At 37.2% G+C, this 13,341-nt stretch overlaps 1 protein-coding gene across 2 annotated transcripts in view; it reads left to right on the forward strand.

Moving 5' to 3' along the window:
* dus1l (dihydrouridine synthase 1-like (S. cerevisiae)) overlaps nucleotides 1-13,139 on the forward strand; it is a 16,994-nt gene extending 3,855 nt beyond the window's left edge. The window contains exons 8-15 of one of the 2 annotated variants that reach the window (XM_041220250.1): nucleotides 184-228; nucleotides 761-905; nucleotides 1,180-1,276; nucleotides 1,959-2,047; nucleotides 3,181-3,344; nucleotides 3,763-3,800; nucleotides 9,403-9,478; nucleotides 11,281-13,139. In XM_041220250.1, coding sequence (XP_041076184.1) covers nucleotides 184-228; nucleotides 761-905; nucleotides 1,180-1,276; nucleotides 1,959-2,047; nucleotides 3,181-3,344; nucleotides 3,763-3,800; nucleotides 9,403-9,478; nucleotides 11,281-11,438 — 812 coding nt within the window. In that variant the 3' untranslated portion in view covers nucleotides 11,439-13,139. The remainder of the gene's footprint in view (nucleotides 1-183; nucleotides 229-760; nucleotides 906-1,179; nucleotides 1,277-1,958; nucleotides 2,048-3,180; nucleotides 3,345-3,762; nucleotides 3,801-9,402; nucleotides 9,479-11,280) is intronic. The other variant, XM_041220251.1, reaches the window with a different exon arrangement.
* The last annotated feature ends 202 nt before the right edge of the window (nucleotides 13,140-13,341 follow it).

Consider the following 13,341-nt stretch of genomic DNA (forward strand, 5'->3'; position numbering starts at 1 on the left):
AAAGTCACCTGCATAAGAGTGATGCTAAGCTGTACAGTAAAAAACTTCTCTGTGGTCTGTCATTTTGAGATAGGGCAGAAAGGGTTTTGATTGTATTAGTCTGTCCTGCATGCATTTTCCACTAGGCTGCACTCCTGCTCTGGTTGAAGAGTGTCCATGAATAAAGTACTCTTCCGTCCACAGAGGGGAAGATTTCCTTACTGTATCATCTGGAGCAAACACATTTAGGTTGAACTTCTTTGAATTGTTCTTACTGGTTAGTGAATAAGGGCATTTGCATTAAAAGGATTATAACGAGGAGGGATTAGGCTTTTAACTTTTTTTTTTTTTTTTTTTTTAGTGCTGATAATTCTTAACAGACATTAGGCAGAATGTTGTATAATGTCACAAATATAAGGCAGCTGCACCTGGCTGTGTAATTACAAGCCTGTCCTCATCCAGTAGTGGCACAGATGCAACTTTTTCCACTGTAAGCATCAGTAAAGTACCCATGCTAGGTAGGTAATACGACTCCAGTTACAAAGCAGTTCAGCATTTTCAGATTAAGCTCAGCCTGGAATGGATACTAGAGTGTGTGCCATGTATACATTTTAAATGTGTGGTTCTCAAGTCCTGTCTAGAGTGTGGCATACACTGGTCTTTGACAGGGTGCTGAATTTGAGGGTAGTGTATAGTATATACAAGATTTACTTTTACACTTGCGCGTTAGTACACCTATTGGGGGAGAGTGCTATAAAATTCACTGTCTTTTGTCCAACAGAGGGCCACCTTCATAACCCAGCCTTATTTGAGGGGAGGAACCCACCAGTGTGGGAGATGGCAGAGGAATACCTGGAAATAGTCCGTCTGTACCCTTGTTCGCTGTCCTACGTCCGGGCTCACCTCTTCAAGATGTGGCACCACACGTAAGTGCTGCTGTGACCTTGTAGTATACAGTAAATAATACGCCAAGGAGCTACAGACAGGAAACAGTCAGAAAGAAGCTACTGAGGTTTACCACCGCTCCCCATATTTGCATACAGCAAACTGCATGTTTTGCATGCCATTTTTTATTCATTTTTTGAGCCGGTATTAACTAAAAGCTGATGAAGTCTGTTTATTACACATCCACAGTTGTTGTTTTTTTTTTTTTTTTTAAGAACCTCGCTGTATTGATGGCATTTTGCGCTTTCCCTCAAGGTTACAAGTCTACCAGGGACTGCGAGACGAGCTGGCGAAAGTCAAAACCATTGAGGGGATGGAAGAAGTTAGCAGAGAGCTGAAGAGGCACTGTCAGGTAAGATAAATCATCTTCTCTAGTGAATCTTTTTAAGAACATTGTCCCTGTAAAGGTGAAAAGCACGTCTGAGAATTCAATAAAAGCTTGTCAGGAGCCCTTCTTTCGTAGCATAAAGCTCAAAGCTGGCTAGGAATTGTTATGTTTGCACGTACAAGAAATCAATACTTTTGAAAATTGAGTCTTTTGAAAACGAAAACAAATGTGGAGAGTTTATGTGCCGAACTCAGCTGGGTTCTGAGGAATCAATGCTGTACTGCAGAAACCAATATTCTAGAAGATAAAGCCCATGGAGTCTGAATTCCCGCTGCCCTTAAACCTAAAAACCTGCTGTAACTTTACACTATTTCAGTTGGATGTAGTGATGTTGTCAATAACTCACACCTGGATGAAAACACTAGTTGGATTATTTTTTAGAGTTAATGGGCACTGTTTAGACAGACTTTATATTATATAATAGGTAACAGGTAAGAGTACTTTTGCATCTGTGATATATAAATTAGTCACACAAGCTAAATTAGACTTCTCCACAGACGAGCTGTAATTAATTAGTTATTCATTTGATCAGTTTAATGTATTCCCTAAACTCATCCAGAATTGAGATCCAATGGATGTAGAACTTAATTCGGGAAGGTATCCATGTCGAGCCCTGCTGATGTTATGTCATTTACCCTTGTCCCAGGAAGAAATGGCCAATCAAGTGGAAGGAGAGAAGCCGAAAGGAGGACTACCTTTTCATCATTGGATCTGCCAGCCTTACGTGAGACCAGGGTGAGAAAACAGTGACTGGTAGCAATGAACTAATTCAGGAGCTTGCAGGTGTAGTGCATCAGTGCATTAGCCATAGAGTCCTGGGTTTAAAAATAAGTTTGGTTGCAACTGAGATATGTAAACCTATTCAAAACACACACAGCAATTGTCATAAAAGTGATCATTAGTGAACTATTTAGGAAGATGGACTGTACATCTAGGTATGGTGTTAAGTAATTTTTTTTATTACACTCTGAATATGAAATGCAGAATAGGGGCCTCATTAGGCTTTGTCAGTAAACAGTTGCATGAAAAATGTGTAAAAATTATTAGTCTATTCATCCTCTTCACTATGAAAACACATTTTATCCTTTTGTGTAAACCCTTGAAAGTTAGGAATAAGGAATGTGAATCTCAAGAACCTCAAAACTAGTACACTTTTTATTTGTTACATAAACATTTTAATGTCTGTGATGACAACTTCTATTGTGTCATATCGTGCTACATTTATCATTATCCCAGATGGGATTATTGTCCCACTAGGACTGGAGTAAACTCAGACAAAGGCAAGAGTAGAAACTTTTGTCTGGTTGATTTCTTCTCTCATCGTCTGATCTTTGCTTGCTTATGTCCTTAGAACAAACCTGAACAAACCTGCGACTTACTTTTTCATGGTACCTTTTAATGTTAGACTGGGGGTTAAATTAACAACAAGATCAGTTCAAATAATAATAATAATAATAATAATAATAATAATAATAATAATAATAATAATAATAATAATAATAATAATATACTGTGTTAATGAACAGTTTAGAAAACAAAAAGGCGAACAGAGAGAAAAGGAGAGTCACATGCCATGCTTAAGTGCCAAATGGGGGTGAAAAAAAGCAACGCTGCGATACATGGAATGTTTCAAGAGGAGCTCCCAGGTAGTCTAGAATGTGTACTTGATTTCTGTGGTTCACCTAGTATACAATCCAGTCCTGGATAGCTAGCATTTTCTTTGAACCCTCTATGCTTAATTTGTCCCTCATTGTAACCCTAAAGCCTTGAGGGTAAACTTGTATTAATTTAACAGTACTGTATTGTATTTCTATAGCAAATAAGCTTTTGAAACTTACTTTCAAAACCATTTTGGTGGTACATTTCAGGCCTAAAAAGCTGCCCCTAGAGAATGGAGACCACTCGACAGAAGGAAAGCCGTCCAATAAAAGAGTGTTGGAGGGTGAGGAGGGCAACCCCGAATTCTTGTCGAAGAACAAGCTGAAGAAGAAAGCACGGAACCCACACAAGAACTTTGACCTTGCACAGAAACGTAAGGTTCTGAAATTGAACAGCCTATCAAACTACAGGGTTTTCTACAGTAAACGTTGAGCACCGTTGATGTCAGGTGGAGACAAACACAATTAGCATCAATATTTGAGAAGACATGCAATTTTTCAATACTGTGTGCGTATTTATTTTTGGTTATGTATGTGTGTGTGTATTTTTCATGTACATATTTAAATTGAAAGACAAGGTAATGGATTCATACGAATTTCATTAACTTCTCTCTGCTCATTCGTTTGCTAAACACAAAAGTAATTGGGTCATAGATTCTCAGTCACACCTGAGCTTGCATAGCTAGACCACTGTAGGTCTTTTTAATCTCTCAGTAAAACCTGGTATAGTACAAGTTGAGGGTTATAAATGTGAAAGGGATTAAACAGCTGATCAGCTTTTTCTCTTTACAGCTAAATATGCAAAATGTGAACAGTGTGGAAATCCAAAGGTAAGCGTGTGTCTTGTGAATAATAATTCAAAGGTATGTGTGTTCTGTTTTTGAAACCTGTAAGAAGGTGAGTTACTATGGTAATAGCCCTTGCTAAAGGCTTTTAAACAGACTCTGAAATAGGGACAGGGTGTAGTATATAATAGAGCTGGAAAGATGTATATCTGTACATAGTTGCTTTCTAAGCCTGTTCTACCATTTGCTGCTGTAGAATGAAAGTTTCCCAGATTTCTGGTAATTCATCTGTGTTATGGACTGAATAAAGGCTTCTTTTAAAGAACAGGGATTTGAAATTGACATTATTATAGACGGCATTGAAATGTTACCTACCCATGAGACAAATATGTATTTGCGGTTTTGAGTTTTGGTGTTAAATGCATGATGAATGTCTCGTTTGCTTTAGTATAATCTTCTTTGACGCAGTTAGGAATTAGTTAGGTGTCTTAGTAGAATTCTGCTAGGATTACTTATTTAATGATGAAAGATGTCAAGCTTCAGAGAATGGAGTTATAAGCTCTATACCTTAAGCCTTTCAGCTGCTGTTATAGTTATAACGTTATTTTGTTCCCAAGGTTGGTCGCAAAGCAATTTTTTCCTGATAAGGCTACTCATTATTCTAATTAGAAACAGCCCATTTTTGGCTGTAGATTTGATTTTGGGGCTCTTACGAGAGGGAACATATTCAGCTTCTGTCTGTTTTTTTGCTGGATGAATATGTGTTATATTCCACAAATATGAATAGCTGTCTATATCTTTGTCCTTTATTTGCTGCCTCCCTACGAGGCTATGTGAGGTCTATATAGGAAGTTATTCTCGCCTTGATTGATCCAAAACAACTCAGTGTGAAGCCAAACTATTTGAGAGCTGCCTTTGTTCTAGGGATTTCTCTATATTCACAGAAATGACAAAGTTCACTTTTATTTTTATTCTGCATCAAGTTCATTTTTATTTTTCATCATCCAGTAGCAAAAAGGAATAGTATTCAGAGTTGTAGGGCTTGCATTGTTTGCTCTTAAATGTGCTTTGAAGGTTTGTTCTTTTATGTTTTGATCATGTTTGTAGTCCCTTAATATCTACAGTTTTATCTTTAATGGTGTGCGAGTATAAACTGTACTGTGAGTGTTATGGGTTATCTTCTATAAATTTGGAAGCATGGTCAATTCCCCCTACAGGTTTGTGCCCCGCTAAGCATCCTAGGCTGCTTTTCAAAAGTATTTTAAAAGCATACTACTACCACTCAGTGACCTTTTAAAGACTGAGATACTTTCATTAACACTACAACCACCGCGGGATTAATGAGATTTAAAATGTAAACGAAACTGCGTACTGTAAATGCAATGTGATTGTCAGTTTAAAAAAAAAAGCAAGAACGAAAATAACAAAAGAAAAAAAAAAAAGACAAATGGCATTGCGTTCACAAATGCAGATTCGTTTACATTTTAAATCCAAACCCGTCGATGACTACCGTGGCGTTTCTAGTGTTAAGGAAATCAAGCAATACTTTTTTTTACTTTGACCTTTTGATCCCAGAAGTTCTGCAGTCTGCTACGACATATTATTTTAAGGCAGATTTATTAAGCATAGATTTTATAGTTGGTTTAATCTTTCCTGCGCATTTGATTTTAATATTCATTGTTGATTATATTGTGTGGTGTGTAAGAATTATACCTCAAGGGTGTTGGAGGTCATGAATGAATATGAGATGCATTAAGGTGTTTTAATAAGTACAGAAAATTGCATGTAAAATAAAATATGCAATTGAAAGCTGCAATCTTATACTCTTCCTGATCCAAGGGTTGCGTTGTATGCATTTAAATTGCATTTACATAATCATAAGATGCAATTAATAATCAGCCTATCTGAAGAATTACTCATGATTTTGTAGATGAGAGTATGTCACCTGACAAACATGACCCCTAAAACACACCCAAACATCTAATGAGGGGACCCGTATACTGTAGTGGCACTTAAAGGGGTGCTAACCAAGGGTTTTAAATGCATTTACTCGCTTCTTGGTAGCACTGGCAGTATTATCACTGCCCCCACCTTTCCCCTGTGTTGAAAGTCTTTTAGTTCATTGCCTGTTTTGCATTTAGTTCAGTATACACATTTTTCAAGTTTAGTGATGTAAAATCAAATTGATTCTCTCTGGTATATCATTTTTGTGTGGTATATCGCTGACCCAGTTGCAGCTAGACCATAATAAAAGGGGGATCCGTGATCATAGTGCTAGTGCTGATAAGATAAATTATTTGTATCAAAAAGAAACCTAAAATAACTGTGATCTAAGTGGAACTGACAAAACCCCAGATGAGTTTTCTTAAAGGGAGATTCTAATTGAAAAGCTTGACGACTCGCACGTTGGATCCACGTTGATGATTTCTAAGGGAATGCTCCCTAAAATTGCCTGTTTGCTCTTGGCTTTTCTGCAGCAACCTGTTTGCTGACAGGCAGCCTCCTTGATTGTAGCTGGATGTGAGAGGGTGGAGAGGTTAATCACTTGTAGGAACTTGGTTAAATTTACCAGCATCGAATAAAAACAAGAAAACACCACAGGCAGTCAGGCTTTCATAACGCGCTGCTCTGCAAATGGATTTTGGCAGCAGTGTCTGAATAATGCTGTATGAAGAATGTTAATCTGGTCAACGTCATTTTAGTGTAAATGCAAGTCTCTATTGGGTGTTTCTGCCTGTCGAAATCTGTAAAAGCAGCAGTGTTTATTACGAATTGGTAATAAATTATTATTATTATTATTATTATTTGTCCTTCTAAAAGTATATAAAAGAGCAAGGGATCTGTATGGCAACTGTAATCAATTGAAGCAGGTCTACAGAGGTCAGAGTAATCTGCTGTTCCAGGGAAAGTAAACAGGACAGAAACGATGAAGGGGCTGGAATGTGTGGCTCCTGACTTAAGATGCTGTTAACAGCATGCCACTCCCCAGACCTGAAAGCTGGTGTTTTGTGTCAAGTAGCATACAGTTACAGTGACATTCATTGCAGGTTATCCAATGGTCTTTTCCTTGGTACAATGCCACGTTGTAATTTAGAAATCCTGTCTAGTTTGTGTAGTTTTAATACTTGCTGTCCGTCCCATCTCCATTTCGTTCTGAATGGTCGCTGTCAGTCAACTCCGTGGCTATTGTAGTTTCACCGTCAGTCATTTCGTCCTGTTCTGACAGATCTCATTGACTGAAGCAGCGCTACAATGCTCTTGTTTGTTTAAATGACTGTCAATCATCAAACCTGCACCAACCGTGCTCTTTCATTTGCCAGCTACAGTGCCTGTCATTCAAAGCTCCTACTTTGAAATTAGCGGGTTAAGGTGTAGGTAGGTAGGCTTTTGGTATATGTATATACGGTGACAGTTACTAGTTTGATTTGAAAATGGGGCACAAGAGGAAAACACTTCATGAGTATTGTGCACAGTACCCTGATCGCCGGCTGAAGTCTTCCTGTCGGAATGAAGCAGGCCCTGCCTTGCCTTCCATGACCAGCTGTGCTTAAGCCGGAAAGAGGTGGCGCTCAGACTCTGGATAATAAGTGCAAGTTAGTACTGTTCAGCTATCTAATGTTTTGTTCTGTGCATATTATTATTGAATTGTAAATCTGTGCTATAAAAGTCTGTGTAATAAATTTATATTGCGTTTTCTACATCTTATTGGAGACCTTTTTTTTTTTTTTTTTTTTTTCTCTAGGATCTTTATCTCTACAGGGTCGCTCTGCCGTGACCAAGCGTTATTTCAATTAACCATGGTTATTTCAGATAACCGTGGTTTTGTTCCATGTTGAATGTGATAAAGGGGTTTCCCTAAATGAGATGTTTCTCAATGGTGTGAAGTTTTTTTTTTTTTTTTTTTGGGGGGGGGGGTTAGCATAAAGGTCGATTTCACCCATTCTCTGCTTCAATTAAATTGGAAAATAAAGATCGAAAAAAAAAGGTCTATTCTTCCAAAAATAAACATTGATATTAATCGTCGATTTTTGACAGAAATTTTAAAATCGAATAGTAGCAATCCTATTTATAACTGTCCTCGCAGTTTGACATGAGACCAAATGATGGTGATGGCTAGAGCATGACAGTGATACACTAACTGTATTGAGATTGCACTTAAATTGTGAAAGCGAGGTGACATCTTGATCAGTGTAATCATTTCTTGGAGTTTGTTCTTGGTGGAGCGGGGCATGTCGACAGCTGGTCCCACTGTATCCAATAATATGTTCTGTACCTTTGGGATTTGTACACAATGCATTACAAAATATATATACTCAATTCAGGGAAGACAGACCTGCCATGCTCAGTTTGCTGAGTACTAGTGTAATTGCTGCTTTGACATGTCAAATGTTTGTCACTCACAACAGGCTCTTCAGAAACAATCCACCTCTAGTTGTGTTTCTCGGGTCACAGTGACCTTGTTCAAAATTAAATAGGATTGTCTTTCTAAAAGAGCCTAAGAATAAAAGTACGAGGTGGGATTAACGCATTTCAAATATTTTTTGTTCATGCACAAAGTAATATTCCTAATCCATCTGTTTAGCAAAGAATCCCTTTTCTCTTATAAATGATTGGTTTGCCACTGTTTTGAATACAGTCATGGAGACTGTTAAAGGTTAAAGACCTCATGGAAGGGTGTGCTTTGATGTGGAATAACATCCAGTGAGACAGAGTGCAGAGAAGAACAACTGGACAAACCCCAGGGTTAAAATGTGTGAAATTATTTGAGTGTGGCAGATAGACGGCTTGCTGCATTTGTGATATTGAATAAAGATTACGCTTTTTTTGGTCCAGTGCGACGTTAGCGTTTATACTGTACTTAGGAGACCTGCATTTTAGTTTCCTTACCAGTTTAATAGCTACTGATTCTATTGTTTCTGTTTACTTTGATCATTGTTTCCACCTAGCTTAGTAACTAGTACAGCTATTCAAAATAAATGCAGAAAATCAGTTTGCAGAGGAACAAAATTGATTTGGTGGGAGTAATTTAACAAAAACAGAGGATTGTTTTTTGTTGAGCTGATGAACACTGAGGTGCCTCAGTGCACAGTGTATTTATTTACTTTTTAATATTGTGTAATAATCATAAAAATGTAATCTACAAACATGATGACCTCAGAATATTAAGCCAGCTTAGCCAAATGTAATATTTTGCTTTGGTAGAATAAGTACACTACATGATTAAATGGGAAGTGTTGCTAAATCTTTTCCTAAAAAATCATTTTAAAACGTTTGTGAAATAATAATTTAATAGAGATAGGTTTCCATGTCCCATCAGCTTTTTTTAATTTTAATTGTGTTTAGCTCGATTTAATTGAAGTCAGTTTTAGCAGTAACTGAGTGGTGTGTACAGTGCTGTATAACCTGAGATCTCAGCCAAGCAAAGTTTATTTTAGTTTAATTTGCAGGATAAACAAGATGCATTTAAGACAACAGCTGTGTTTACATCAGAAAGCACAGCCTCCAGTTTAGCACCACAGGGTTTATGCAAATTCCTAGAAAAAAACATGTACAAAATGAATAAACATGTTGTCGGAGGAGCTTTGTTCAGAGATCAAGTTATCAAAATACAGCCGTTGTAAGTACTGTTTGTGCTGTTCTGTTTCAGGGAAATAAATGCGTCTTCAGTCTGTGTCGAGGGTGCTGCAAAAAGGCGGCTTTTAAAGAAACTGCAGATTGCCCAGGTGAGTAACCCTGCCACAGTTCACTTTTAACATGCAAGTGATGAGAGCAGGTAAGACCAAATAAGACTTCACCTGCATTGTGTCCAAATACTGTAGTGTGTGATTCTAATCAAGAGCACAGGAAAACCTTCAACATACTGTTGTTATGCAGAGGGAATTTTATTTCCAAGCATTTGAGAAAAACAACAGTAATAATGTAATTGTTTGTGTGTGTGTATATATATATATATATATATATATATATATATATATATATATATATATATATATATATATATATATATATATATATATATATTATATATATATATATATATATATATATATATATATATATATATATACCTCCAAGTTGGGGTTTCTTTCATGTTTTAGACAATCATATATTTTAATAAGTGGGTTTTTTAAAACAATATATGGGGACAAGAGTGATATGATATTGGTTGAATTGTATTTTTTCCAGAATGGATAATATTAAATAGAAATGATAAATTCAGATGAGTAATTGAAATAGGTGCAAAAACAGCCTTTTGGTTGTGTGGATGAAAAAATGTCCACACACACTTTTTTTTTTTTTTCTTATTCTCCGAGGCCAGCTGCCAAATGTAATATAAATGTACAGTCTCTACGGGTACATTGCCAGATGTGGAGAGCTATTAATCAGTCTCACTGCCATTTCATTAAACTACCTCAGTACCACCTGTGCCTCGAGAAATCTAAAATCCACCTGACCTAATTGGCTACAGATGTCCTCGTTGATTGTGTTATGCTTGAGCTGATTAAGTTCTGATTACATGTCTAGCCCTTGGTAATAGGATTTACTGTGACCTGACTCCCAGTTAGAAGGGCAGAGTAACTCACTGTCACCTAGCACTGGCATTAGACACAGACCAGGCTCTTTGGAAGGTCTTGCTCCAGGTATACTGCTGTGAGGCTAATTAGTTTTGGTGTAGCTGACCCCTTTAGAAGATGAGCTGGGATTTACACGCCCTTGCATCTCGCATGTTGCTGATTTTAAACTTAAGGGTGTGATAAATAGTTTTAAAATCTGTTTAAATTGGTCTTCGCTTTAAAACACCAGCAATGTTACACTCTTCTTCGTGTTGGTAATTTCAGTCTTTCTTTAAATTTTGATGAATTTGACACTAGATTCTTCAAAGAAAGTATTACCGAAATTGCCACAAACTTTTAAAAACGCACGTCTTATTAAATACCACAGTCTCGCCACAAAATATTGATTTTGAACCGAACCATTTCACGACAAGGAGGCACCCCACACACACGACGTGTTAACTGACAGATCAGTGCTCCTTGTGACACAGGTGACACATCTTTTAAACTCCATGGGCCTTATTTTGAAGCAAGTGCAAAGACAATTTTCTGATAATATAAAACTCATTTTGTACCATTTTTAAATAGATTTATTTACCCTGCTTCAAAAGAGGGCCCCATATGTGCTTCAGACTACAAGTAGTAACAAGTGGTATTCACTTTTTTGTATGCAGTGTGCATCTAAGGAGGCCATTCGATATACTTAAGTGTCATGTAGCCTTCGTTAACAAGATGCTGCATAGTCCCTGAACCAGCTGTTTTAGAACGCCATACGTTACCATAGTTACCTGCTAAAAATGGCATTTAGAGCTTCTCTCAGGTGACACCTGCTTCTCTGGCTTTACCTTTCAATATTAATAGAAACTCCAGAATCGTATTGGGTCAGGCTCAGTGGTGTTAGGTCAAGTACAATGCAGCTGCTGCTGTGTGCTGTTCTATGAAATCATCTGCTGTTTTTTCTCATTTTGAAGGTCACGGGTTGCTGTTCAAAACCAAGTTTGAGAAATCGCTGAAGTGGAGGAATGCCGAGAATGAAGACATGATGAATGGAGACAAGGCCGGTGGCCACATCGAGACAGACAACATAACGACACAGCTGAACGGGAATGATAGTGGGAATGTGGTGTGAGCCAGGAGTGCCAGGCATTATCCACACAAACTCTCTGCTGCCCTTACCTTTTTAATGCATTCCTGTAGGCTGTTTGTAGGATGAATTTACAGTATGCAAGTTAAGAGTCTGGAAAGTAGGTTACATTCAGAACTGTGAAGCTGTGCTAATGCTACTCTTTGTGGGTGGGGTTTAATAGAAATGATGATCCTCGTTGTAATTTTTAGACATCTTTTGCCTTTTAACTCTATGCCATGCTTGCTGGCATTTTAAAATCCATTTTCCGACCTTTCTTTTGCTTCTGAAGATTTTTCACTCCCCCCTTGATCATTGTGGTCCTTCATTTAGCATTTATGTGCAATTCAGCCCCTTGCATCTCAGAAACCACTTGACATGCAGGCTTCCTATTTTCAGGGTAAAATTTGCAGTTGACCTTTGCCCCTTTTTTACTCTGCTGTTTTCAGATGATCTTAGACAAAAGCTTTTAAGAATTTGGCACAGAGCTGTATTTTATGCTAAATTGAATTGTGTTTAGATACTGACTTTAAAATGTGATACGCTGCTGTATCTATTGATAAAGCCTGATCACGGGTGAACATGTTGAAGCCAATATTTACATGCAGACCCAGTTTAGTAAACTGACATTCACTGGGAATATTTTGATCCCTTATGTTTTATATTACATATTTTTAAACATATTTAATACCTGTGATTTTGATTGCATCTTCTAAAGAAAACCCCTTGTTTCAGCGAGTTTTAAGAATTAGTGTTTTTGTGAACTTGATCCAACACAGTACAATCGCACAACGGAGAGGGGAAGCCTGAAATTTGGCAGAGTGGTAGATCTGAATCGGACAGCAACCCTTTCTGCACAAAGTCACTTTTAAAGTAACAAATTTGTTCAGTGTCTTAAAATGATAGCGTTACATTTCTTGGACTTCTATGCAGGCCTGCTGTTTTGAAAGAGTATATGTAGAATATGTTTTTACATTTTTAAATTAATGTCAACTCCACAGTGATATGTAAAAGACTGGAATCATTTGTCAGGTTTATAAAGGTATAAAAATGGCTTTTGAAACACTACTGGATAGACCCATTAATTAACTTCTAACAGGGAGGGGAGGAGTAGGATTTTATTATAAAATATAAAATATAGATGTTAATATAGACTTAGATGTTATTAAATTACAACAGTAAAGCTCAGGTGTTGGAAACATACCAACAAATATTTGTTGGAATCTAAAGGGACACTTGGTTGACTTTTACGAGAAAAATCGAAAATGTCTAATTTTATAGATTTGATGATTGAAAACAAAACTGATTGACTGGAGCACCCAGTGTCATGTACTTGGAATAAAAAATCTTACCAGGTTGTTGCCTAATTGTAATGTTATTAATGAGCCAGACACACAATGTATTACATTTAACTGACTTAAACAGTAGTTTTAGGTATAGGCACATTCTTTGTTTTTTAGTTATAGTATCCTACATGTTTTTTGGCCCAAGCTACAATGTCATTTTAAAGGGACCTGCTTTCCAATACAGACTGTATTATTTCAAGGATCAATACGTTTGGGTGTTATTAGAGACCCAGTGCACCCCACAGCCAAGACAGGAGCCACATACAAACGCAGGCTTATCAAACACTGAAGAAAGGCTCTTGTGTAGCACTAAAGCAATACTTAATGCTTTTATTTTTGTGTTGTGCACTGATGTGTCATGCATAACAGTTTACTTAACACAGGGTTGTTCGTTATTCAAGTCAGAGTTAGCACCGATGTAATTGCCTCTGTTGCAAAAGGAACATGTAGTTTCGGATCTGCTTTAGCAATCCTGGTTGAGAAGGCGATGAGGGTGAAGCAATATAATTTATACCCGAGCACCCAGTGCCCATGATCTTATGGAATAAAAAACAACCATGAAA

This window comes from Polyodon spathula, chromosome 20, assembly GCF_017654505.1.
Source record: "Polyodon spathula isolate WHYD16114869_AA chromosome 20, ASM1765450v1, whole genome shotgun sequence".
Lineage (NCBI taxonomy): Eukaryota > Metazoa > Chordata > Actinopteri > Acipenseriformes > Polyodontidae > Polyodon > Polyodon spathula.